This window comes from Neoarius graeffei, chromosome 15, assembly GCF_027579695.1.
Source record: "Neoarius graeffei isolate fNeoGra1 chromosome 15, fNeoGra1.pri, whole genome shotgun sequence".
Classification (NCBI taxonomy): Eukaryota; Metazoa; Chordata; class Actinopteri; order Siluriformes; family Ariidae; genus Neoarius; species Neoarius graeffei.
This window is the reverse complement of record NC_083583.1, coordinates 55,813,818-55,841,069: the sequence shown is the minus strand read 5'-3', so window position 1 is coordinate 55,841,069 and position 27,252 is coordinate 55,813,818. Positions and strand designations below refer to the sequence as shown.

The window sequence follows — 27,252 nt, the reverse complement described above, 5'->3', positions numbered from 1 at the left end:
AGGCCAACTCACAGTCCGTATGCAGTGGTTAGTACCTACCAAAAGTGGTCCAAGGAAGGGGAACCGGTGTCGAAGGCTCATTGATTCACATGGGGTGTGAAGGCGAGCCCATATGGTCCAATCCCACAAAAGAGCTACTGTAGGACAAACTGCTGAGAAAAGTTAATGCTGGCTAAAACAGAAAGGTGTCAACGTTAACCTTTTCAGCAGTTTGTGCTCCAGTAGCTCTTCTCTGGGACTGGACCATATGGGTTAGCCTTAGACACTCATGACCCTGTCAATGGTTCACCGGTTGACCGTCTTTGGACCACTTTTGGTCGGTACTAACCACTGCATACTGAGAACGCCACACAAGATGTACTATTCTGGAGATGCTCAGACCCAGTCATCTAGCCATCACAGTTTAACGCTTGTCAAAGTCGCTCAGATCCTTACGCTTGCCTATTTTTCTTTCTTCCAGCACCTCAACTTCAAGAACTGACCGTTCTCTTGCTGCCTAATACATCCCACCCCTTAACAGCCGCCACTGTAATGAGATGAAAACAATTGGAGTTAATGCCAGCCTTGCACCAAATTACTTTTCAAGCGATTTCTGTATCGCAGACAAGTTTTCAATCTCAGAATAAAATCACGAGAGTTTTGCTAGAGTTGTGGGTTGTGGTGTGCTCCCATGACCTCGATCGTTTGGTGTAAGGCGGTCAAGATAGCTGTCTTGACGTCAGCCTTTTTCTCGCTTTGGCGTTCCAATAAAATCAACCGTGTTAATATTATCTCCAGTCTTAGCTTATGCAAATAGTGACCCTGAAAGATCCCCTATCTTTTCAAAAATCATAAACAACGGCTTGAAAAGTCGTTTGGCGTAAGGTCAGCATAACTCTGTGACTAACGACACATGTGAGAGCGTGTCAGGCTGTAGTCTTTACGAAGTCTTTTCAAAGTGTTCTCGTGTATGGTTAGCATAAAAGAATCCTGAAAGTCTGGGGTGCTGTAGTACGCCCACTTCCTGTGTCCTTTCCTGTTACCTGGCAGCATGTCATTCAAGGCATATTGTGGAGCCTAGAAATTCGTCACTGAGAGACAGAACGCACTCGTGTTTTGAAATACTAATTCTGGTATGTTACTCAGACTTGTACCAAGCTTCAGAAGTAGCGGTCGGGCATAGAGGCAGTTCTGTAGCAGGGATCGAAACGGGCGGTCGCCCACTCGCCAATGCGAGTTGGAAAGGGTACGGGCGACTAATGACATGTACTCGACCGAGTGGGCGACTGGCTCGCCACGCTATATACAGTTAGGTCCATATATATTTGGACACTGATACAAATTTTCTTTTTTTTTTTTTACCTGTTTACTGAAACATATTCAAGTTATAGTTATATAATGGACATGGACATCAAGTCCAGACTTTCAGCTTTCATTTGAGGGTATCCACATTAAAATTGGATGAAGGGTTTAGGAGTTTCAGCTCCTTAACATGTGCCACCCTGTTTTTAAAGGGACCAAAAGTAATTGGACAATTGACTCAAAGGCTATTTCATGAGCAGGTGTGGGCAATTCCTTCGTTATGTCATTCTCAATTAAGCAGATAAAAGGCCTGGAGTTGATTTGAGGTGTGGTGCTTGCATTTGGAAGATTTTGCTGTGAAGAAAATATGCGGTCAAAGGAGCTCTCCATGCAGGTGAAACAAGCCATCCTTAAGCTGCGAAAACAGAAAAAACCCATCCGAGAAATTGCTACAATATTAGGAGTGGCAAAATCTACAGTTTGGTACATCCTGAGAAAGAAAGAAAGCACTGGTGAACTCCTCTCATCTCATTATCTCTAGCCGCTTTATCCTGTTCTACAGGGTCTCAGGCAAGCTGGAGCCTATCCCAGCTGACTACGGGCGAAAGGCGGGGTACACCCTGGACAAGTTGCCAGGTCATCACAGGGCTGACACATAGACACAGACAACCATTCACATTCACACCTACGCTCAATTTAGAGTCACCAGTTAACCTAACCTGCATGTCTTTGGACTGTGGGGGAAACTGGAGCACCCGGAGGAAACCCACGCGGACACGGGGAGAACATGCAAACTCCACACAGAAAGGCCCTCGCCAGCCACGGGGCTCGAACCCGGACCTTCTTGTTGTGAGGCGACAGCGCTAACCACTACACCACCGTGCTGCCACTGGTGAACTCATCAATGCAAAAAGACCTGGACGTCCACAGAAGACAACAGTGGTGGATGATCGCAGAATAATTTCCATGGTGAAGAGAAACCCCTTCACAACAGCCAACCAAGTGAACAACACTCTCCAGGAGGTAGGCGTATCAATATCCAAATCTACCATAAAGAGAAGACTGCATGAAAGTAAATACAGAGGGTTCACTGCACGGTGCAAGCCACTCATAAGCCTCAAGAATAAAAAGGCTAGATTGGACTTTGCTAAAAAAAACATCTAAAAAAGCCAACACAGTTCTGGAAGAACATTCTTTGGACAGATGAAACTAAGATCAACCTCTACCAGAATGATGGAAAGAAAAAAGTATGGCGAAGACGTGGTACAGCTCATGATCCAAAGCATACCACATCATCTGTAAAACACGGCGGAGGCAGTGTGATGGCTTGGGCATGCATGGCTGCCAGTGGCACTGGGTCACTAGTGTTTATTGATGATGTGACACAGGACAGAAGCAGCCGGATGAATTCTGAGGTATTCAGAGACGTACTGTGTGCTCAAATCCAGCCAAATGCAGCCAAACTGATTGGTCGGCGTTTCATAATACAGATGGACAATGACCCAAAACATAAAGCCAAAGCAACCCAGGAGTTTATTAAAGCAAAGAAGTGGAATATTCTTGAATGGCCAAGTCAGTCACCTGATCTCAACCCAATTGAGCAGCATTTTACTTGTTAAAGACTAAACTTCAGACAGAAAGGCCCACAAACAAACAGCAACTGAAAACCGCTGCAGTAAAGGCCTGGCAGAGCATTAAAAAGGAGGAAACACAGCGTCTGGTGATGTCCATGAGTTCAAGACTTCAGGCAGTCATTGCCAACAAAGGGTTTTCAACCAAGTATTAGAAATGAACATTTTATTTACAATTATTTAATTTGTCCAATTACTTTTGAGCCCCTGAAATGAAGGGATTGTGTTTAAAAAATGCTTTAGTTCCTCACATTTTTATGCAATCATTTTGTTCAACCCACTGAATTAAAGCTGAAAGTCTAAACTTCAACTGCATCTGAATTGTTTTGTTCAAAATTCATTGTGGTAATGTACAGAACCAAAATTAGAAAAATGTTGCCTCTGTCCAAATATTTATGGACCTAACTGTATATCAAACTACTCACTGCCTCAATGGTTTCTATCAACGAGTCTCGCCCATTTTAAGCAGAACTTGGTCTATTTTACCATTTTTTACGATAATTTCAATAGATTTTGTGAGACATTTGTCAAGTTGGCATAGACGCGGGCGCTGCCGTATTGTTTACGTGCGCAGTATACACCGCTACATGCAGCATGGCTGCGCGAAGTTTCGTTTCTTCCCGTTCATTTTCGTTGCTGCCCGTGAAGACAAATGTAACTTGAACCGCTATTGGTCAGATAGATTAGACCCCTGCGAAGTTTAAAAGTCCTTGGCTTGACATTTCTGACAGCTATCAAAACAAACGGATATCGCTCAACAAGTATGTGGCCCTTATTTCTGTTTCTTTTAAATACTTGGTAACAAAGCCACCATTTTGTTTTTCTCTACTCACAGTATATAAGCTGATATCCTAGTATTAGAGTATCCAATTAGAGCATGCGATTGCTCAGCCTGCAGGTGATGAGAGGGAGTATGTGGCAGATGAAGATGACGAGGAGGCGCAGCATGATGTGGTGTACGACCTGATGGAAGATGATGATGATGATGATGATGATGAGGGTTTCGAAGATTGTGATAATGAGATGACTGAGGAAGAAGTTTACAGACGGTTGAAATTGATCACTCATGTATAATATGGTTGTATTATATGAATAAATATATAAAATCGGCTTGAAATTTGTAATTATAAATACGGACCAGTGCTACTCCATTCGGACCAGTACCTCAGAGGCATTGGTCCAAATGGACCAGTGCTCCCAAATTCCCGTTTCGATCCCTGCTGTAGCCTTCACTTATTTACTGTACTCTTGGAAAAAGACAGAAGATGGCAGTGTCAAGTATTTTTGGCTCCGTAAGCGCTGTTGCAACGAGTCTAAAACGTCACCCAGAGAAGAATGCCGTCGTCGTATTGCACTGTAATACTAGCATGAGAGAGTCTTAATCATGCGCTCTTACTCACAGCACACTTGAACAGAGCTAATATTCGGAAATAATATTTGACCAAGATTTTATTGGCATTCTCTTGTACAGTGCGTCACACAATCAGCGTTGTAGTCGAGTCACTAAACCTAGAGTCCAAGTCCAGTCTCAAGTCCCCAGTGTTCACGTCCAAGTCATTCAAGAAAATTCCGAGTCCAGTCCGAGAACACGACTCCAACTGCACCATTTGACGGTGGCTGTTGCTGCCTTTATGTGAAAGCGTCTCTGCTGCTGTGTTGGACTAATGTTCCTACTCGACTGCCCCATTTTAGCTCACAGGCTACAGATAAAAAGCTTGTTCATCGCTCAGCAAGCCCCGCCCACTATCAACAGAGCAACGAACATAGCGTGTCACTTCCTTCTCTGGGTGGAGTCTCGCCAAATGACGATTGAAGTTCGAGGTTGTCCCCGTCGTCTCCTCGATAGTTCTTCTACATATGGAACACACAGCAGTGCATTTTTTTTTTTTCCCACTACACGAGAAGTCTGTATAAGCAAAGCGGACAATCCTAGAGGCGTTCTCTCCAGTACGGAAGCCGCGAGAAGCCCTTCATGTAATCTTTTTTTTTTTTTTTTTTATTCACCTTGTTATCCCGAGATAACGACATAATTAATTCAGGATCTCCAGAAAACAACACAACTAATTCGAGATCTCGAGAAAACAAAGCAATTATTTCATGATCTCAGCTGGATCACTGTATCTCTGTCGGTAGAGGCGAAGCTGGGCCAGTCTTCTGCGGAGGTGCCACGGACTAATTTTGAAATTATCCCTTATTAAAAGACTTGATGCAATCTCTCCCTGTGTCAACCCCTGATCAAAATATTGCCTTATTAGATGATCGATTATTCCAGACATTCTAATGACCAAAGTTGCGTCTATGCAGAATGAGAAATAGCCCCAAAGTCAGCATATCACAAGTCTCTTGGCGCACCTGAATGAACCATTTCTCAGCTGTTTACTCGAGATCATGAAATAATTTTGTTTTCTCGAGATCTCGAATTAGTTGTGTTGTTTTCTCGAGATCCTGAATTAATTATGTCGTTATCTCGGGATAACAAGGTGAATAAAAAAAGGATTATATGAAGGGCCTCTCGCGGCTTCCGTACTCCAGGCATTTTAGCGCCATTAACGTTAGTTTGTTCCTGAACATGACGTATGAACAGGTGAATGTGCATTCTCTTGCACGGAATTAGTATAAAATTAATGTAGACATAAATATCTTATGGCATGTTGTTTTGAAAAAAAAAAGAAAAAATCCAAGTCCTCGTCTCCAATTTACGGATCCGAATGCAGTTAATGTTCAAGCGCACGTCATCAATGCTGAAGTCCGAGTCAAGTCACGAGTCCTTAAAATTTAAGGCACGAGTCGGACTCGAGTCCCAGTCCTGAACTCGAGTACTACAAGCCTGTACACAATAAACTTGGTTATCATCACGTTCTGGCAGCTGTCAGAGGAAACCTGGTCTCTGTGGTAATCCAGGCTCTGTACATGTCTGAGAGAAATGTATGTAGATCTAACCAAGCTCCTTGTTTTGCACTGGCGTTCTGGTCTGGGCGTGGCGTTGGAGGAAATTTGATTTATCTGCAATTTTGTTTCAACATGGCTACCTTCAGCGAAACTTGTGCCAAAATCATTGACTTTTTATGTTCAACAAGCTGCATAAATTAGTATTTTTAACATATCTGCAAAATCATACACCGACTGCAGCTGACCAGTGCTTTTTTTTTTTTTTTTTAAATGTGTGAATAGGATCCAGACTTCTCTCGGCCGATGGGGATGGACAGATCAAGTGCTGGGCAATGACCGAGCACCTGGTGAACAGCTGGGAAAGTACACAAAGCAGCTCGGTTGAGGGTGACCCTATTGTCGCTCTGTCGTGGCTGCACAATGGAGTGAAGCTCGCTTTGCATGTAGAGAAGGCAAGGAGGAAATTATGGCACTTTCTTCCTCTATTGTTTTTATTCAGTCAAGTACAAAACACATATTGTTCATTTTCCTTTCTGACAATGTCATCCTGCAGTCCGGCTCCACCAACTTCGGCGAGAAGTTCTCGCGGGTGAAGTTCTCTCCATCGCTGACTCTTTTCGGGGGGAAGCCTATGGAGGGCTGGCTGGCTGTGACGGTGAGCGGCTTAGTGAGCGTTTCCCTGTTGAAGCCGAACGGCGCGCTGCTTTCCGCCAGCGAGAGTCTGAGTCGCCTGCGTGGCCGCGTGGCCCTGGCTGACATCGCGTTCACAGGCGGCGGGAACATCGTGGTGGCCACAACGGACGGCAGCAGCTCCTCACCTGTGCAGTTCTACAAGGTGTGCGTGAGCGTGGTGAGCGAGAAGTGCCGCATCGACACCGAGCTGCTGCCCTCGCTCTTCATGCGCTGCACCACCGACCCGGTGCGCCGCAACAAGTACCCTGCTGTCACACACCTCAAGTTCCTCACAAGGGAGAACTCTGAGCAGGTGAGAACATGTTTGGACAAAGCATAATTATAATGCAAATCCTAAAGGCAGTTAAATTCTAACACACAATCAAAATACAACTATTGCATTAACTTTAAAAGTTCTCCCAAAAGTAGCGCTGATGTCGTCCTTACTTTCTAAAATTAAAATAGTAGTTCTGGCTACTCATTCATACACATTCAGATTTATATGACTATCTTGGAATTGCAAAGTATTCCCGGAATGAAATTTTTGTCTCTGGTAGAGATGAGGTTGAAAATGCTGAAGTATTCCATGGAGCATTCCTACACAGAAAATAGCGGAGCTTATTGGTTGAGTTTCAAGGCTAGTTTGATGACACAGTCAGAGATGCCAACATACAGCGGTGCTTGAAAGTTGTGAACCCTTTAGAATTTTCTATATTTCTGCATAAATGACCTAAAACGTCAGATTTTCACACAAGTCCTAAAAGTAGATAAAGAGAACCCAGTTAAACAAATGAGACAAAAATATTATACTTGGTCATTTATTTATTGAGGAAAATGATCCGATATTACATATCTGTGAGTGGCAAAAGTATGTGAACCTCTAGGATTAGCAGTTAATCTGAAGGTGAAATTAGAGTCAGGTGTTTTCAATCAGTGGGATGACAATCAGGTGTGAGTGGGCACCCTGTTTTATTTAAAGAACAGGGATCTGTCAAAGTCTGATCTTTACAGCAGCACATGTTTGTGGAAGTGTATCATGGCACGAACAAAGGAGATTTCTGAGAACCTCAGAAAAAGCGTTGTTGATGCTCATCAGGCTGGAAAAGGTTACAAAACCATCTCTAAAGAGTTTGGACTCCACCAATCCACAGTCAGACAGATTGTGTACAAATGGAGGAAATTCAAGACCATTGTTACCCTCCCCAGGAGTGGTCGACCAACAAAGATCACCCCAAGAGCAAGGCGTGTAATAGTCAGCGAGGTGACAAAGGACCCCAGGGTAACTTCTTCTAAGCAACTGAAGGCCTCTCTCACATTGGCTAGTGTTAATGTTCATGAGTCCACCATCAGGAGAACACTGAACAACAATGGTGTGCATGGCAGAGTTGCAAGGAGAAAGCCACTGCTCTCAAAAAGAACATTGCTGCTCGTCTACAGTTTGCTAAAGATCACATGGACAAGCCAGAAGGCTTTGGAAAAATGTTTTGTGGACAGATGAGACCAAAATAGAAGTTTTTGGTTTAAATGAGAAGCATTATGTTTGGAGAAAGGAAAACACTGCATTCCAGTATAAGAACCTTATCCCAGCTGTGAAACATGGTGGTGGTAGTATTATGGTTTGGGCCTGTTTTGCTGCATCTGGGCCAGAACGGCTTGCCATCATTGATGGAACAATGAATTCTGAATTATACCAGCGAATTCTAAAGGAAAATGTCAGGACATCTGTCCATGAACTGAATCTCAAGAGAAGGTGGGTCATGCAGCAAGACAATGACCCTAAGCACACAAGTTGTTCTACCAAAGAATGGTTAAAGAAGAATAAAGCTAATGTTTTGGAATGGCCAAGTCAAAGTCCTGACCGTAATCCAATGGAAATGTTGTGGAAGGACCTGAAGCGAGCAGTTCATGTGAGGAAACCCACCAACATCCCAGAGTTGAAGCTGTTCTGTACGGAGGAATGGGCTAAAATTCCTCCAAGCCGGTGTGCAGGACTGATCAACAGTTACCGCAAACGTTTAGTTGCAGTTATTGCTGCACAAGGGGGTCACACCAGATACTGAAAGCAAAGGTTCACATTCTTTTGCCACTCACAGATATGTAATATTGGATCATTTTCCTCAATAAATAAATGACCAAGTATAATATTTTTGTCTCATTTGTTTAACTGGGTTCTCTTTATCTACTTTTAGGACTTGTGTGAAAATCTGATGGTTTTAGGTCATATTTATGCAGAAATATAGTCAATTCTAAAGAGTTCACAAACTTTCAAGCACCACTGTACACGATTTGGGCATAGCAGCTATGGATTTAAATTACGATGCTACGCATAGACCTGAAAATAATGTTTTTCAACTGGGTTTGTCCGTGTATTGATCGACTCAACATATATATTCTCAGCGTTCAGACTGCTCCACATGTCACGGATTTGGATAATCCTGGGAATTTCCGTATCTTTACATTAGCTGCGCTGTGATTGGCTGAGAGGTGACCTGATTCATGCTCTCAGCCAATCACAGTGCGTGTTAAGCGCAGCACTCAGAAATGCGCAGTAGTGATGCGTAGTCGTCTTCCTGGAAGCAAACTGTCTGCGTCGGTCGTGTTCCAGAACTGAAACTTTCGATTTCTCTCGCAAACTAGTGTCGGGTGCGAAGTGAAGACAGACCATGGATTGTGAATGATGGAGTCTCCGCCTAAAAAGAGGAGGCTGTGTAAACAGCAATAACCCCCAAGCATAACCACGTCATCACTTGTTTACCGCAAAGCATTCTGGGGGATATGATGGATGTCAGATTAATTTTGCACGAGAGTGATGTGAGGGGAGCGATTTTGCCGTGCTCTGTCATGGAAGACAATGAAATTGGCGATTTAAAGAGGTGGAGGACACGTCGAGGGTTTACAGCATGAAAATCGCAATCAAATCAAGCTTGGTGAGAAGGTAAGAGTCGAGATCGAGTCTACCACACTGTACAACTTAAGTCTAAGATTGCTTCGTGATCCCGGGCCCAGATGAACAGCATCAGAACATTTATAAATGAGTGATTAGTTAAATAAAACTTGATATCAGGAAACATTACAAAAAAAAAACCCAGCCTTTGGAAACGCACTGATCTGCCGTGTCATGTTCAGTATAAATGCATTTTCTTCAGTAAATGCTGCTAGTAGGGTGAACATTATACATACCCGAAAGAGAACCCTTCGTGGCTGCCGAGTGCTTCGGTACGTTGAGAGGCAAAAGCCAAAGAATTCTTCTTCATTTTACAGGCGTTGGAATCTCACTAGTTTCAGACGATGAACAGTGTCGATTGTTATCTTCTATAACCGAAGGCCGTTCCGCAGACCATGGAAATATTGCTGGGTCACAGTTTAAGTCCGTCTTTTCCCCGCCAGAGAAACGTAAGCTACAAACACTTGTCCATTCCAATTCAGTTTGAAGGTTTTTGTTGCAGATTAAACTTATCCATTTCTTTCTTCTCTTCTCGACTGGCAGCTGATAAAAGCTCAAATTAGATGTTCTCTTTGTTGTGGAGACACAGTAAGGCACACAGCAATTCACTTTAGGCTGCATGGTTCAAACCGGTTAGACAGAACAATACAGTGTTTAACAAAGGCAAAAGTAAACAATACGGCGGAGCTGACCCCGGGTATCCCCCATAATGCATTGCAGAAAACAAGCAATGACGTAGTTACGGGTTCGGTCTATTTCTAGCTGAATACACGGCCGAGTATTGTACAGTTGAAACTGGACAATCGCCACGCCTGCTGTACTCTGTGTAGGTGCAATTTCAATGTGCGGCGTGGGGGGGGGGGGGGAGCGATGTGCACCGCCACAAGAAAACTACCAAATAAAATTCCTACAAATCAGTTGTCGAGACAACAAAACGTAAAGTCCAGAGTTAGACTGGTGCACGGGTCAGGAAGCAAATACAGTAGGCATGTGACAAAAATCAAAGTTATTAGGTTTAAGAATTTCTACTACACTAGAAAAGACCTTTAAAATGATGCATGAACCAACTATGACAAATATTAAGAAAGTTATGAATTTAATTTTGAAAAATCGAGGGGATTTTCTGCCCTTAATTACCGGTACACACTAAAACAATAGAAGAACTGTGACCGATATCAACAACTTCCACCTGTAAATGACTATAACTTGCTTAATTTTTTGTCCATCCGCCAGCAGCACTTGGACAGTTTTCTAACGTTAGCAAAACCAACATGCTAGTCTTTTGATTGCGATGAAACTTGGCAGTAATCAAGAAAAATACTTAAGCTATCACTTCTATATGTTTAGAAAATACAACCCGCTCACCATTGATGGTAGCAGAAGTCGGAAGATGAGGGTCTACTTCATAAACAGTTTTTTTTTTTTTTTCCCCCACTTCCTGTTGTCACATTGTGAAAGAACCACGAGGTTACTGAGAATACTGACTACGTCATCAGTATTTGTGTACTGGGGAAACCCGCACGGGAATCAATAACGTAGAAAGCAAAGACCAAAACACGACGCATGAGTAGCCACTGCAGGCCGCTAGCGGTAGGCAGAAACAATACAAGCGCTACGCAGGTAATTGTAGCGTAACTAAATGCAGTATTAATTTTGTTGTTATTGAAAGACCTATACATAAATCTTTTGTCTTTTACTCTGGCTTTTGTTGTTGATCATGATGAAACTACTGAAACACCGGATTACAGTACAAGCTCAGTTACCTGAACCTCTTTTATCAGAACATCCTCTTAGTCAAGCCAGAAAGTCTGCGCACCCCCTTCACCTTCTCCACATTTTATTACATTACATTACAGACTTGTTCTGCAATAGATTGAGTTCGTTTTTTGTCACAAAATGGCCCATAATGACAAAGTGAAGGCATGTTTTTAGAAAATATGCATTTATTTTACTGACAAAAATAGGTTATTTAGGGGTTACATATCTGTACACACCCTTAGCCTAATACTTGGTTGATGCACCTTTGGCAGCAATTACAACTTCAAGGCGTCTTCAGAAAGAAGCTATGAGCTTGGCACACTTGTTTGACATTTTTGCCCATTCCTCTTGGCATATCCTTGCAAGCTCTGTCAGGTTGGATGGGGAGCATTGGTATGCAGCCATTTTCAGCTCCTTCCACAGATGTTCAATTGGATTCAGGTCTGGGCGCTGGCTGGGCCACTCAAGGACATTCACAGACTTTCTCTGAAGCCATTCCTTTGTTATCTTGGCTGTGTGCTTTGGGTCTTTGTTATGTTGTTGGAAGGGAAACCTTCGCCCCAGTTTGAGGTCCAGAGCACTCTGGAGCAGGTTTTCTTCAAGGATCTCTAAGGAACTTGGCTGCATTCATCTTTCCCTCTATCAGGACTAGTCGCCCCATTCCCGCTGCTGAAAAACATCCCCACATCATAATGCTGCCACCGCCATGCTTCACTGGAGGGATGGCATTATCCAGATGAGTGGTGCCTGGTTTCCTCCAGACATGATGCTTGGTATTCTGGCCAGAAAGTTCAATTTTGGTTTCATCAGACCAGGGAATCTTGTTTCTCATGGTTTGAGAGTCCTCTAGATGCCTTTTAGCAAACTCAAAGTGGGCTGTTATGTGCCTTTTACTAAGGAGTGGCTTCCATCTGGCCATTCTACCATTAAAGGCCTGATTTGTGGAGTGCTGCCTGGATGGTTGGTCTTCTGAAAGGGTCTCCCATCTCCTCAAGGATACTCTGGAGCGCTGTCAGAGTGACCCTTGCGTTCCTGCTCACCTCCTTGGCCAAGACCTGTCTTCCCCACTCGCTCAGTTTGGCTGGGTGGCCAGGTCTAGGAAGATTCTTGGTGGCCACTGTGCTCTTTGGGACCTGTAAAGCTGCAGCAATTTTCCTGTACCCTTCTCCAGGTCTGTGCCTTGCCACAATCCTGTTTCTGAGGTCTGCAGATAATTCCTTTGACCCTATGGCTTGGAGTTTGCACTGTCAACTGTGGGACCTTATATAGGCAGGTCTTGGCAATCCCCAATCATGTCCAATCAATTGAATTTACCACAGGTGGACTCCAATTAAGTTGTAGAAACATCTCAAGCAGTATCAGTGGAAACACTTTTGGGTGTCATATCAAAGGGTGTGCACACTTGTGTACATATATTTTACATTTTGACTTTTAATAAATTAGTACAAATGTCTAAAAACCTGCTTTTACTTTGTCATCTACTTTGTGTAGAATTTTGTGACAAAAAATGAACTCGATCTATTGTAGAATAAGTATGTAACGTAATAAAATGTGGAGAAGGTGAAAGGGGTGTGCAGACTTTCCGGCTTGACTGTAGTTAGCCAGACTTTTTTCCCCTGGGGAGTTTGGATAATTGAGCTTATAGTAACTGTACAGTAAACCCTGCATTTATTTTCCTCAAAAAGTAGCTCAAAATGGCCTCGATTGCATCTCTGAGCTTCCCTGAAATTTGGAGAGGCCCCCAGACCCCTGGCCTAATAGGAAGCCTTGCTTTGCTTGGCTTCACCTCGCCACGCTCGGAGATGCTACTTTTTTTTCATTTGTCAATACTAGCATCTAGTTAATGAGATGTAATTCCCAAGATGGCTGCACTACTATTTTTGTCCTTTTTTTTTTTTTTTAATCCTCAAACATTCAAGGGTCTTCTAAAGTGATAATGTGGAAGGAACTAAAAATTACAATGTGAATTGCAATATTAAAATATATAAATAAATAAATAAAAAAAACTCAAGAACACAGCAGGTCACGAGTAGTAAGGCCTCGATTAAAAGTAAGCTCCAAGTCTTCGGGCTGAACTTTCGAATGAAGGTGGCTGCTGGAGAACCTGAAGAAAAGAGGCTTAGTAATCAATGAAAATCCAGATTCATTCCCACAGAACAGTGGTGATCAGGAAGCAGGTTGTATGGGATCATGGATTGTGACTTTTGTCTGTTTTCTGAAGGTATTACTGTGTGCATCCAGTCAGATGAATAGCATCGTAGAGTGCTGGTCCTTACGGAAAGAGGGACTCCCGGTCAATAATATATTCCAGCACCGCTCACCTGTTGGTAAGCATGACGTATTTGAAGTCTACGATTCATCAATGACTCTGCAGTGTAGTGATGCAGTTCGTATCCAGGTTAATCATTCCATACTTTCCGTTTGCAGTGGGAGAAAAGCAGCCGATGATTCTGAAGTGGCGAATCCTTTCAGCTACAAATGACCTGGACCGCGTTTCTGCAGTGGCGCTGCCCAAACTTCCCATCTCAATTTCCAACACTGACCTTAAAGTTGCCTCAGAAACAAAGTTTTGCCCAGGCCTTGGTAAAGGTTTTATTTTCTCTGTGCTCATGGGTACTTTTGGGATATTTAGTTAGCAATAACTGACCCACTGACTCAAACCATTTCTTATGATTTTAAAGAAATGCAATTGTAAGATGGTGAGTATAACGATTTGTGTTGCATTGTGTGATCTCTCTGGATTAGGCCTGGCTTTGGCCTTCAATGATGGCACTATTCAGATACTACACCGTCTGTCCCTCCAAACCATGGGTGTGTTTCCTGGGACTACCGGCTCTTCTCAGCGTGTGGGTGACGAGCCGACCATTAAACGCCAGAGAACTGGAGGTCCCACCGTGCACTTCAAAGCCCTGCAGTTCTCCTGGACTTCTCTGGCTCTGGTTGGCGTGGATAACCATGGAAAGGTACATGAAGTGAAGCTGGAGACGAGCAGATTAGATCACGTTAAATTACATCACTGATCGTGGATAAATAAACATCTTTTAATTTAAAGTGCATATTCTGGACCAATTTCGGGTGGTTTTTTTTTTTTTTTTCTTATATGAAAGTATGTCCCTTTACACACTCATCCAGAAGGGTAATTTTGCACAAGGCCATCTGTCTACAGCAGAAAAAAATAAAATAAAATAAAACGTGTCTGGAAAAATCCCAAGGGAGTCTGGAGCCAGATTCGTGACATCACCTGCGGAAGCGCCAGCAGGCTGCGAGAGCTTTGCACGGTTTCAGTGCACAGCCTGTGTAGACCAAGCGCTCCCATTTCTCTCTCATTGTCCCGTCTTTTGGGAAATGATGAGTACTAATCCCATCAAGATTGGTGTTGCTACACCCTCCTACGATACATCTGTTAACCATTTTAATAATTATCAGAATCACTTTTATTGCCAGGTATGTGGACACACACACGCGAGGAATTTGACTCCAGTTTCACTTAGCTCTCATAGTACAAAACAGATAAAAAGCGTAACAAAAAAAAAATGGTGCAATAGGTGCAAAGTAATCCAAGTAAGTCAAAAGTATGGAATAGATAAATATATACAGTGTGCACAGAATGATGGTATGAGTGTGCAGATATTTTACAAGTGATATTACTGATGTATGAATCTGGATTTTCGTTGTTCATCACAGAAAGGATTTTCCCTTTTGGTGCAATATGGTGCATAGTGCAAAGATGAAATAGTAAATATAAGTAACAGTGAGCACAGAATGACAGTACGAGTGTGCAGATATTTTGCAAATTATGTTACTGATATATGAATCTGGATTTTAGCTGTTCATCACAGAGACAGCCTGAGGGGGAAAAAACTATTCTTGTCTGGTTGTTTTTGCATACAGTGATCTATACTGCCTCCCTGAGGGGAGGAGATGAAACAGATTGTGACCAGGGTGTGATGGGTCCGCAGAGATGTTACCTGCCCATTTCCTGACTCTGGACAAGTATAGGTCTTGGATGGAGGGCAGGTTGACACCAATAATTTTCTCTGCAGACCTTATTGTCTGTTGCAGTCTGTTCTTCTCCTGTTTGGTGACCGATCCAAACCAAACAGTGATGGAAGAGTAAAGAACAGACTGAATGATTGCAGAGTAGAATTGTCAGCAGCTCCTTAGGCAGGTTGAGCTTCCTGAGCTGGTGCAGAAAGTACAACCTCTGCTGGGCCTTTTTGATGATAGTGACTGTGTTGGTCTCCCACTTCAAGTCCTGAGAGATTGTGGAACCCAGAAACCTGAAGCTTTCAACAGCAGTCACAGTGTTGTTGGTGATGGGCAGCAGAGTGAGGGGGCTCCTCTTAAAGTCCACTGTCATTTCCACAGTTTTGAGCGTGTTCAGTTCCAGATTGTTCTGACCGCGCCACCAGACCAGCCGTTCAACCTCCTGTCTGTATGCAGACTCGTCACCATCTCGGATGAGGCCAATGACCGTTGTATCATCCGCAAATTTCAGGAGTTTAACAGACAGGTCTCTTGAGTTGTATTTGTTTTGATCCACCAACTCCACCGCCGTGGGCCCTGCCCCCCTCACCCTAACGAGGATGGGCCCGCAGGACGACCCCGAGGCCTTCCTCACGCTCTTTGAGCAGGGAGCAGAGACCTCGGGGTGGCCGGTGGAACAGCGCACGGCGCGCCTCCTCCCCCTGCTAACGGGAGAGGCGCAGCTGGCCGCGCTACAGCTCCCTGCCGACCGCCGGCTGGCCTACGTGGACCTTCGCCGGGCCGTCCTCCAGCGTGTGGGGCGCACCCCCGAGCAACAACGTCAGCACTTCTGCACTTGGAGGAAGTCGGCCGACCATTCGCGTTTGGCCAGCAACTCCGGGACACCTGTTGGCAGTGGTTGAGGGCCGACAACCGCGACGCCGAGGGACTCATCGACCAGGTGGTACTGGGGCAGTTCATCGCGCGTTTACCAGCAGGAACCGCAGAGTGGGTCCAGTGCCACCGCCCGGCGTCGCTGGATCAGGCAATCAAGCTGGCGGAGGACCATTTGGCGGCTGTCCCGACGGCAGGACAGCAGACAACCTCTTCTCTCCTCGCCTCTCTCTCTCCCCCTCCTCCTGTGTCTCCTCCTCGCCCCATTCCCCCACCGTGGAGGCGGGGGCCGGCGCCACCCCAACTGGCCCGCTGCATCTGCAGTGCCCTCCCGTTTCTCCTTTCTGTGTCTGTCTCCCCCCCCCCTCTCAGGTGAGTGAGCCCCAGAGCACTAATGCAGAGAGGAAGCCTGGGCCGGTTTGCTGGCGCTGCGGGGAGCCGGGCCACCTCCAGCAGCAGTGCTCGGTGATGGAGGTGGGCGTGGTGATTCGGATCCCTGACGCGCCAGGAGCCGCCCTCGATCGGGCCGGAGCGTATTGCATACCGGTGAGTGTCCAAGGGGATACATATCAGGCGTTGGTGGATTCTGGTTGTAATCAGACCTCAATCCACCAAAGCCTGGTCCAAGACGAGGCATTGGGGGGAGCACAATTGGTGGTGTTGTGTGTGCACGGGGATGTTCACAACTACCCTCTAGTGTCGGTCCACATTCTTTTTCGAGGGGAAAAATTTATAGTGAAGGCGGCGGTTAATCCTCACCTTACCCACTCGATAATTTTGGGGCCTGATTGGCTGGGATTTGGGGAGTTAATGAGTCATTTAGTGAAGAGTGGGTCCTGCCATAGTTTAACAGGGGGAGGTCCCGGTGTCGCTTTGGCAGGAGCAGCTGTCACAGAGCCGTCTACGTAATCTCCGCGACAGAGTGAGGAGCCGCCGGCTGCTCCTTTCTCTATTGGGGAATCCCTCGCGGATTTTCCATTAGAGCAGTCGCGAGACGAGACTCTGCGGCATGCGTTTGATCAAGTGAGAGTAATCGATGGTCAAACGCTCCAACCAAACGCCACCCCGTCCTTCCCCTACTTTGCGATTATGAAGGATAGATTATACCGAGTGATGCAGGACACTCAAACTAAAGAGCGAGTCACGCAGCTTTTGATTCCGAAGAGCCGCCGGGACTTGGTATTCCAGGTGGCTCACTTTAATTCCATGGCTGGACACTTGGGGCAGAATAAAACACTAGCCCGAATAATGGCCCGGTTCTATTGGCCAGGGATTCGCGGTGATGTCCGTAGGTGGTGTACGGCGTGCCACGAATGCCAGTTAGTAAATCCAGCAGCCATCCCAAAAGCGCCTTTGCGCCCTCTACCATTAATCGAGACCCCGTTTGAAAGAATTGGGATGGATCTCGTCGGGCCATTAGATCGGTCAATACGAGGGTATCGCTTTATATTAGTTCTGGTGGACTATGCAACGTGATACCCGGAAGCAGTGCCTCTTCGCAATATCTCAGCACGCAGTATTGCGGAAGCACTCTTCTGCATCATCTCCCAAGTTGGAATCCCGAAAGAGATTCTGACTGACCAAGGCACCTCGTTTATGTCACGTACACTGAACGAACTGTATGGGTTGTTGGGTATTAAAGGGATAGTTCGGGATTTTTGACATGAATCTGTATGGCATCCCCATCAATAGTGTCGTGCAAACACACTGACTTACCCCTAACAGCATCCTGTGAGTCCAGTTCTTGTCCAGTTTTGGTCCAGACGAAAGTAGTCCGGCAAGTTTGTTGGGGTCACGAAAGTAAAACGTTTTTCGTCTCAAAACAGTATGTGTTCAAAAGAGTGATATATTTGCATCACAAAACCGTTGTCAAACAAAAAGTCAGACCTCGAAATCGCTTGGCACTATTTTCTCTCCCTTCTTATCACTGTTTGCACGACACTATTGATGGGGATGCCATACAGATTCATGTAAAAAATCCCGAACTATCCCTTTAAGCCGATCCGCACCAGCGTGTATCACCCACAAATGGACAGTTTCGTTGAATGGTTCAATCGCACCCTCAAGAATATATGGGATGAATGGCTCGAACCCTTGCTATTTGCAGTGCGAGAGGTCCCCCAAGCCTCCACGGGGTTCTCCCCATTTGAATTGTTATACGGGCGTAAGCCACGTGGCATTCTAGATGTGCTGTGGGAAAATTGGGAGGAGGGACCTTCACCAAGTAAAAATGAAATCCAATACGTTATTGACCTGCGCGCAAAACTCCACACACACTCACGAACCTAACTCAGGAGAATTTGCGGCAGGCCCAAGAACGACAAACCCAGCTGTACGACAAGGATACGCACCTTAGGGAGTTCGCACCGGGAGATAAAGTACTCGTACTGTTGCCCACATCGAGCTCCAAATTGGTCGCCAAGTGGCAAGGACCCTTTGAGGTCACACGGCGAGTCGGGGACGTCGACTATGAGGTGAGGCGAACGGATAGGGGTGGGGCGCTACAGATTTATCACCTCAATCTGCTCAAACTCTGGAACGAGGAGGTCCCCGTGGCGTTGGTGTCGGTGGTTCCAGAGAAGGCGGAGCTGGGGCCGGAGGTTCAAAAGGGAACATTGGCATCACGTACCTCTCCGGTCCCCTGTGGAGACCACCTCTCCCCGACCCAACTCGCGGAGGTTGCCCAGTTGCAGACAGAGTTTTCAGACGTGTTCCCGCCCCTGCCCGGCCGCACCAACCTCATAGAGCACCACATTGAGACGCCCCCGGGGATGGTAGTGCGTAGCCGCCCTTACAGGTTACCCGAGCACAAGAAAAAAAGTGGTTCGGGAAGAACTCGAGGCCATGCTCGAAATGGGCATCGTTGAGGAGTCCCACAGTGACTGGAGCAGCCCGGTGGTCTTGGTACCCAAGGCCGACGGGTCGGTCCGGTTCTGTGTAGACTATAGAAAAGTCAACGCGGTGTCTAAATTCGACGCGTACCCAATGCCTCGTATTGATGAGTTGCTTGATCGGCTAGGCACGGCTTGCTTTTACTCGACACTGGATTTAACAAAGGGTTACTGGCAGATCCCCTTGACTCCATTATCCCGAGAAAAAATGGCCTTTTCCACACCGTTCGGCTTACACCGATTTGTCACACTTCCTTTTGGGCTGTTTGGGGCGCCCGCTACGTTTCAGCGGCTGATGGATAGGGTCCTCCGCCCCCATGCCACCTATGCGGCCGCCTACCTCGACGACATCATCTATAGTAATGACTGGCCGAGGCACCTCCAACATCTGAGGGCCGTCCTTAGGTTGCTGAGGCGAGCGGGTCTCACAGCCAACCCGAAGAAGTGTGCGATTGGGCGGGTGGAAGTACGGTATCTGGGCTTCCACTTGGGCAACGGGCAGGTGCGTCCCCAAATTAACAAGACCGCAGCAATTACGGCCTGCCCGAGGCCCAAGACCAAAAAGGGGTGAGACAGTTCCTGGGGCTGGCTGGCTATTATCGTAGGTTTATACCTAATTATTCGGATGTCACCAGCCCGCTGACTGATCTGACTAAAAAGGGGGCACCAGATCCGGTCCAGTGGACGGAGCAATGCCAGCGGGCTTTTTCTGAGGTAAAGGCTGCACTGTGTGGGGAGCCACTTTTACACTCCCCTGACTTTTCTCTCCCCTTTTTGTTACAGACAGATGCGTCGGACAGAGGGCTGGGGACTGTTTTGTCCCAGGAGGTGGAGGGGGAGGATCGCCCAGTACTGTATATCAGCAGGAAGCTGTCGGTGCATGAGGGGTGCTACAGCACCGTTGAGAGAGTGCCTGGCGATCAAGTGGGCGGTCCTCGCCCTCCGTTACTACCTGCTGGGACGCCCTTTCACCCTCTGTTCGGACCACGCGCCCCTCCAGTGGCTCCACCGCATGAAGGATACCAACGCGCGGATCACCCGTTGGTATCTGGCACTCCAACCCTTTAACTTCAAGGTGATCCACAGGCCGGGGGCGCAGATGGTCGTGGCGGACTTCCTCTCCTGTCGGGGGGGGGGGGGGAGTCGGCTGCAGGCCGGACAGCCACCCGGCCTGAGTCGGGCGGTGGGGGTATGTGGCAGCGGGGGCGTGGTCAAGCGTCGGTCTGTGACCAGAGGGCGGAGTCAGGGAAGGTAAGTGGCAGAATCACTGCACCTGATGTTAATGTGTTTGTGTGTCTTCCCTAGTGACCGCACCCTATTTAAGGAGAGAGAGAGCAAGAGCAGAGGGAGCTCTCTCCCCAACCAGACAACTAATGTGTGTGCGTGTGTCTGAGTGTCTGGGAGAGTGTACGCTGAAAAGTGTCACAATAAAAAAAACAAAAAGAGTTTTGTGAACTCAGTTCTGGCCTGCCATCCTTCTGTGCTCCACTCACCCATACGAACTGTCACAGCTGTTTTTAATCTTATCAGCATAGCTCCTCTTAGCTGCTTTCACCTCCATTGTCAGTGTGTTTCTGGTCTGATTATACAGAACTGTCTCCACTTTTGTAGGCCTCTTCTTTGTTCTGACGAAGTTGCCTGAGTTTTGCAGTGAACCAGGGTTTATTGTTGTATGTGCAGAAGGTTTTGGTAGGTACACACATCCTCACAAAAACCGATGTAAGATGTCACAGTATCAGTCAGTTCATGCAGGTCTGAGGCTGCAGCCTCAAAAACACTCAAATCAGTGCAGTCAAAGCAGGCTTGTAGTTCCACTTTGGCCTCATCGGACCATCTCCTCGCCGTCTTAACTACAGGCTTAGCAGATTTCAGCTTCTGCCTGTAGGTCGGGATAAGATGAACCATATGCCGCTTTTCCACTACAAACGCGGCTGAGTCGGGCTGAGCCGTGCCGTGCTGAGCGGGGCTGTTGGAGTTGCATTTCGACTACAGCCGCGCTGAACCGTGCTGGCTGGAAGTGGGTGGACACATTGGGTGGAGTTAGCGAAAGTGGGTGGACGTCAGGTGATGTCGTTAGGCGGCGCAAACAGTGACATCAGTGAGCTTTTAAGCGGTAGTCTCACGACCCAGATAGTAAACAATAAACATGGAGTCGTTAGTGTTGCTGGTCTTGGTTCTGTGGCTTGTTGTCACCGACAACGGCAACAGATACTGGCAAGAGCGTATAGATGAGGCGAGGCGCATAAGGCTTCAGAAACTCTCGTAATTCATAATTCTTCTCCTTCCGGGTTTGCAGTGTTTACAGATCCCAGCGTGCTCGCGGGGCGTGTGTGGGAGTGTGAGGACACTCCTCCTCACCAATCAGTGCACAGGGGAGTGTCTGCTCACGCCCCCAGCCTCACTCGGCTCGGTTTGGCTCGCTTCAGCCCCACTCCAAAACCGTGCGAGTTTTAGGGGCTAAGCAGGGCTGAAGCGAGCGGAGTCATGCTGTTTTTTGGTAGTCGAAACGCGAGCCGTGTCGGGCTGAAGTGAGCTGAAGCGAGCTGAAGTGAGCTGAAAAAGGGTAGTGGAAAAGGGCCAATACAGTGATCAGGTAGTCCCAAGGCTGCATGGGGGACAGAGTGGTATGAGTCCTTTAAAACAGTGTAACAATGGTCCAGAGTGTTAGAGTCCCTGGTGGGACACGTAATGTACTGTTTATATTTTGGCAGTTCATGGCTGAAGTTTGTTCTGTTAAAGTCCCCCAAAACAATGAGCAAAGAGTCCGGGTGTCTTTTTCTCCACATTGTTTATCTGGTCAGCCAGGTGTTGTAAAGCCTCATTAACACTCGCCTGAGGGGGGATGTAGACTCCAACCAGAATAAACGAGGAAAACTCTCGCGGAGCATAAAACGGTTTGCAGTTTATGAATAATGACTCCAGATGAGGACTGCACGATTTGTTGTGACCTCAGTACACCAACCTTCGTTAATGTAAAAGCAGATTCCGCCTCCCCTCGTTTTCCCTGTGAGCTCCGTTTCGCGGTCCGCTCGGTGCAGGTGAAATCCAGGCAGGTGGAGAGAAGAGTCCGGGATGTGCTCACCGAGCCAGGTTTTGGTGAAGCACAAGGCAGCAGATCTGTTAAAATCCGTGTTGAGTTGAGGAGCAGCAGTTCGTCCATCTTGTTGGCCAGAGAGCGGACGTTAGCTAGGTGAATAGACGGGAGCGCAGTGCGAAACCCCCGCTGCCTCAGTCTGACGAGCGCGCTGGCTCGCTTCCCCCGGTGTCTCCGGCGTCCGGCGTAATCCTCTCTAGCTGCTGCTCCTCCAACAAGTAGCTCTGGAAAACTTTCCGGATCAATGAAAACCGATGGAAAAAAAACTTTACTGGTGGTTATTCCAATGTTTATAAGTTGTTCTCTGGAGTATGTGACCAGCGAAGGAGCGCAAAAAAACCACAACAAATACACAAAAACATAGAAAGTACAAGAGAGCGAAGTACCGAGGCAACCATCCGCGGCGCCATCTTGGATATAATTACGTGACAACGTTGAAGAAATTTGCAGAAAACCACCAGGTCGTTTTCTCATAAACAAGCCAGCGCTGACGTAGAATTCAGAGGGAGGCGTCCCGCAAGCGATGTTACGAAAATCAATGTTTCCCGGGAAATCCAAATGCCAAGTTTTTTCAGAGGCAGACCAATTTGCCTCAAATGGCTTGATTTTCAACTGAATTTTTCTGGTATTGCGCAAGGCAAAAAAATTGCAGAGAATGCAGAATGTTACAGATATTTGACCAAAGTTTAATATAAAATAGGAGAATTATATTGATCTTGCTCCTGAATTTACCCGTGATATGCACTCACTGGCCACTTTAATAAGAACTTGTTCTTGATTCTAAGATCCCTGTTCTTGGCTGCAGGAGTGTGGTGTTCTGCTGTTGCATGCTGAGATGCTTTTCTGCTCATCACAGTTGTAAAGAGTGATTATATGAGTTACTGTATCCTCCCTGGCAGCTCAAACCACCTCAAATCTGGCTATTTTTCTCCGACCTCTCTTATCGGCAAGGCGTTTGTTTCCACTCACAGAACTGTCGCTCGCTCAGTGTTTTGTTTTTGGCACCACTGTTTTGTGTGTGTGAAAACCCCAGGAGATCAGCAGTTTCTGAAATACTCAAACCAGTTCATCTGGCTCAAACCAACACCAATGCTTCAGTGAAAGAAAGTCACACAGTTTTTCGCATTCTGATGTTTGAACATTAACTGAAACTCTTGATTTGTATCTGCATGATATGATGCATTGTGCTGCTGTCAAGGGATCGGCTGATTACAGAACTGCATCAAACAGCAGGGGTACGGGTGGGTGTATAAACATTAGTTTGCCCTAATTTAAAAAAAAAACACCAAACAAGTTTTTTATTATGTAAATTTTGAAACTCATAATTTCAGTTCCAATCCCCGATGTTTCTTGAAAGACTCCACTGCTTTTGCACTCTGACCGGTCTGCATGCTTATATTAATTCTTCTGAAAGGATCTGATCACATAAACATGTTTTCTAAAGTAAATGTAGACTTTCGGAAGAAGGTCGTAGCCTAGCAGAGGCAGAGTGAAACGGTTTATAAGTGCAAAAAGGTTTTAAAGTATATGCAGTGCTTTGTGACCTCTGTCCTGCTGCTGTTCTTAGCTGCACATGATCCGCGTGTCCCCCTCCATGGGCCAGATGTTGGATATGAACATTGTGCTGCGCCATCTACTGTTCCTGCTGGAGTACTGCATGGTGACAGGCTACGACTGGTGGGATGTGCTGCTGCACGTGCAACATAGCATGGTGCATAACCTGGTGGAGAAACTTCATGAAGAGTACATGAGGCAGAATCAGGCGTTACAGCAGGTACGTATGAATGGGATATTCCTTATTCGGATATGGGATCATTCCTGCTCTGTTAAATCATATATGAAAAGCGCTGTATTTGCTATAAATGCTATCACAGATGCTTACCCTTCTCAAATAATTCATACGGTACAACTCCAGGGCAAAGCTGGTTCTGTTTTTATATATATATATATATATATATATATATATATATATATATATATATATAAAATCACTCGGTTGCAGGGGTGTTGAGTGTGTGGAGTGGATTTTGATGAAAAAGGAGACGTGTTATGCGTCATTCTGGCCTTGAAGTGGATTTTTCTTGCATGAGAAGTATTAAAGGAGAACTGAAGGCCAATTTTTTTTTTTTAAATCAAAATTCTATTTCTCTCAAATTTATTAAATACAGGAACGCATTTTTGATCGCTATTTTGTCGCTGCTCTAGCAAGTTATGAGTGTTTGAAATACGCTCTGTAATACATCAGTCCATATGTTAAAGCGATGGCCGTAAACGAGATTCGTTGAGACCTGTGCGAGACATCGTAGGACGGGAGTAAAACGTACAGCGCAAATCAAAGTGACCGACATCCGCCAACGTCGTCAAAAGACGCGCGCGCCCTCTTTCGAACGCTGACGTGATCAAGCCTGAAGTTTTGTTTGTTTTGATAGTGATCAGGAAAGTTTGAAAAAAATACGCAGTGATCGTCATTTAAACTCGTTTTTGTGCAATATTTCGTTTGGAAAACAGTTTTCAAAATGGCGGCGCTGACATCTGGCTGACGCTTCATGTTTCGAAGTCTTGCACAAGTCTCGTGAAGATCACTCGGATAAGCGACGCCTGCCGTGGACCAAACGAACTAAATTCAACATGGCTAAAAACCCGAATAGGCCAATAAGTATAATATTTAATTGCAATTACAGTAGTTGCCAATACGAGTCACAATATAAGGTTTCTAAAACCGAAAACGTAACTGAATAAAACGTTAATTAAGAAATAAAGCAAGTTTAAAAATGACTTCAGTTCCCCTTTAAGTCCAGCGGCAATGTCTGATCCACGATATTTCATGTAAAAACACTCAAAAACAAAGGAATAATATTCTAAACCAATATCAAATCCATAAATGATATTTTTTCACGCAAAAGAAAACAGCAGCTTAATCTTAATGAGATGTTTATCTTGAGGACTTTTTTTTTGTAAATAAGCTACATTAAAAGTGAGCTGTAAGGGTAGCAGATCAGCGCTGAATAGACTGTATTCCAGATTGTAAGCTCGAATGATTTAGGATCATGGGTATTTTGTGATTCTTTTCCTGCTTTGGATGGCTTTCGCAGGTGCTGTCGACTCGAATCGTAGCTGTAAAGGCCTCTCTGTGCAAACTGTCTTTAGCCACAGCAGCCCGGGCATGTGACTTCTACGCCAAGCTGCTCCTCATTGCCATCAGCTCCACGCTTAAATCTCTGCTGAGGCCCCACGTTCTCAACACACCAGACAAAAGCCCAGGAGACCGGCTGGCAGAGATCTGCGCCAAGAATACAGACACTGGTAACAATCTCATATCTATAGGAACGTCTTGATCAGGCTCCGATCTGAGCAGCGTGTTTATAAGCATGCTTGTTCACACTTGGCCAAGACTGCACCTCTTGAACGATGTGCACTTTAATAAAACATGAAGAATTTAGAGCCATTTCGGAACCATTGACTTGTTAAATAGGCTGGTCGATAGTTAAATGTATAGAATAGATCCTAGAGGTCTTACTCGCTAGTTATTTTTAAAGGTTCTTTTTGTGTAATGTAATCGACGCACACAGCTTTTTGTTGTTGTTGACTCATTAACTCGAACAGCTCACATTTCTTTACTTTGGCCAGATATTGACAAGGTGATGATCAACCTGAAGACGGAGGAGTTTGTTCTGGATGGGCCTCCACTCCAGTCCCTGCAGCAGCTCATTCAGTGGGTGGGAGACTTTGTGCTGTATCTGCTGGCCAATCTGCCCAACCAGGTCAGTTGAGGAAGAGTACATTACGTAAAGAGGAAATTAAATCAAAGTGGCACATTTTTATACACCGGAAAGTAAGTAAACTGTGACAGATTGAGGTCGGAGCACATGTGGAACCATCAGTGATGGCTCGAGGGCACATATTGGGCACATGTTTCAGACATCTAACAAGCACGTCTAGACGTAAACACATTACTCCTGTGTTGTCGTCACTCCATTGGCTTCCAGTCCGTTTTAGAATTGATTTTAAACTTTGTTTGTTTTTAACGCTATCAATGGCCTGGCTCCCTCTTACTTGTCTGAGATTTTAACTATTCGTGATCATGGTAGGGCCCTGCGTTCTTCGGGTCAGCTTCTGTTAGAAGTTCCAAGGTCGAGATATAAACAGTGGGGTGACCGTTCTTTTGCTGTCGCTGCTCCCAGACTGTGGAACAATCTGCCCCCCGACATTCGCACCACTATTGATCCCGGCCTTTTTAAATCAAAGTTGAAGACCTACTTTTTTAGATTGGCATACAATCCTGACTAGGGGAGTCTTGTTTTTGAGGGGTGCTTCGTTTCGTCTGTTTTATTTCATGTACTTCTGAAAGGCTTTTGGTAATCTGCAGCACGGTGGCACCTTCCGCAGTCAAAACCTGTGTTTTTATGTGTTTTGGTGTTCTGTTTTATGGCTTTGATGTAAAGCACTTTTTGGGTACCTTTTGGTTATTGTAAAGGGCTATATAAATAAAATTTGATTAATTGATTGATCTCTCAAGTCTACTTTCCATCCACCTGTGGAACAAAGTGAACCATGAAGATGTTTGAAGGAGGCTGGACAGTGAGTGATTCCCGACACACATTCTTGTACTTGGCTGAAGAAGAAAAGTTAGTGTCTTGTTCAAATAAAGATGAGGGATGACGAACAGTTACTCCACGAAATCGAGCTGATGGATGAGGTGTGTAGCGCCGGCTGTGAGCCATGTACGACAAGATTGAGCGGAATAACTGTTTTATTCTATCCGCATTCGTTGGATTTTGAGAAACAGAGCATTTTTATTTATTTATTTATTTATTTGCAAATTCGATAAATAAAAACTTTATACTAAACGTCCGACAAAATCATTTCCGCTTAGAATGTAAACAAACCAGCGAAATGACAGGAGCAATTTGTGAAAAATGCGATAATAATAATAATTCTTGGAACATTTAAAAAGGATGCATTCTTACTATCAAATACTTTAATTGCATATTTTGTTCCCCCCCCCCCCCCCTTTATTTTTTAAAAAAATTTGTTTTTTTATTTGACTTCATTTCGTCCTCGGTTTAGCAACACACTCTGCCGTTATTTTCTTCTTCTTTTTGGTTTGTTTTAGAGCCCTGCACTCCCGCGGGACCCGACGCAAAGCAGTGCGGCACGGGACAAATTTTGAAAGCTCATTGCGGGCGCGGGCGGGAGGGGGAGTGCACAATGCGGGCGCGGGCGGGAGAGGTG

At 45.6% G+C, this 27,252-nt stretch overlaps 1 protein-coding gene across 2 annotated transcripts in view; it reads left to right on the top strand.

Moving 5' to 3' along the window:
• Positions 1–27,252, top strand: part of med16 (mediator complex subunit 16) — a 53,023-nt gene that overhangs the window by 6,703 nt on the left and 19,068 nt on the right. The window contains exons 1-9 of one of the 2 annotated variants that reach the window (XM_060941672.1): positions 3,347–3,980; positions 6,084–6,253; positions 6,355–6,786; positions 13,397–13,502; positions 13,603–13,758; positions 13,921–14,138; positions 23,588–23,794; positions 25,113–25,323; positions 25,648–25,781. In XM_060941672.1, the coding sequence (XP_060797655.1) occupies positions 6,134–6,253; positions 6,355–6,786; positions 13,397–13,502; positions 13,603–13,758; positions 13,921–14,138; positions 23,588–23,794; positions 25,113–25,323; positions 25,648–25,781 (1,584 nt within the window). In that variant the 5' untranslated portion in view covers positions 3,347–3,980; positions 6,084–6,133. Of the gene's footprint in view, positions 1–3,346; positions 3,981–6,083; positions 6,254–6,354; positions 6,787–13,396; positions 13,503–13,602; positions 13,759–13,920; positions 14,139–23,587; positions 23,795–25,112; positions 25,324–25,647; positions 25,782–27,252 lie in introns of those variants that run through there. The other variant, XM_060941671.1, reaches the window with a different exon arrangement.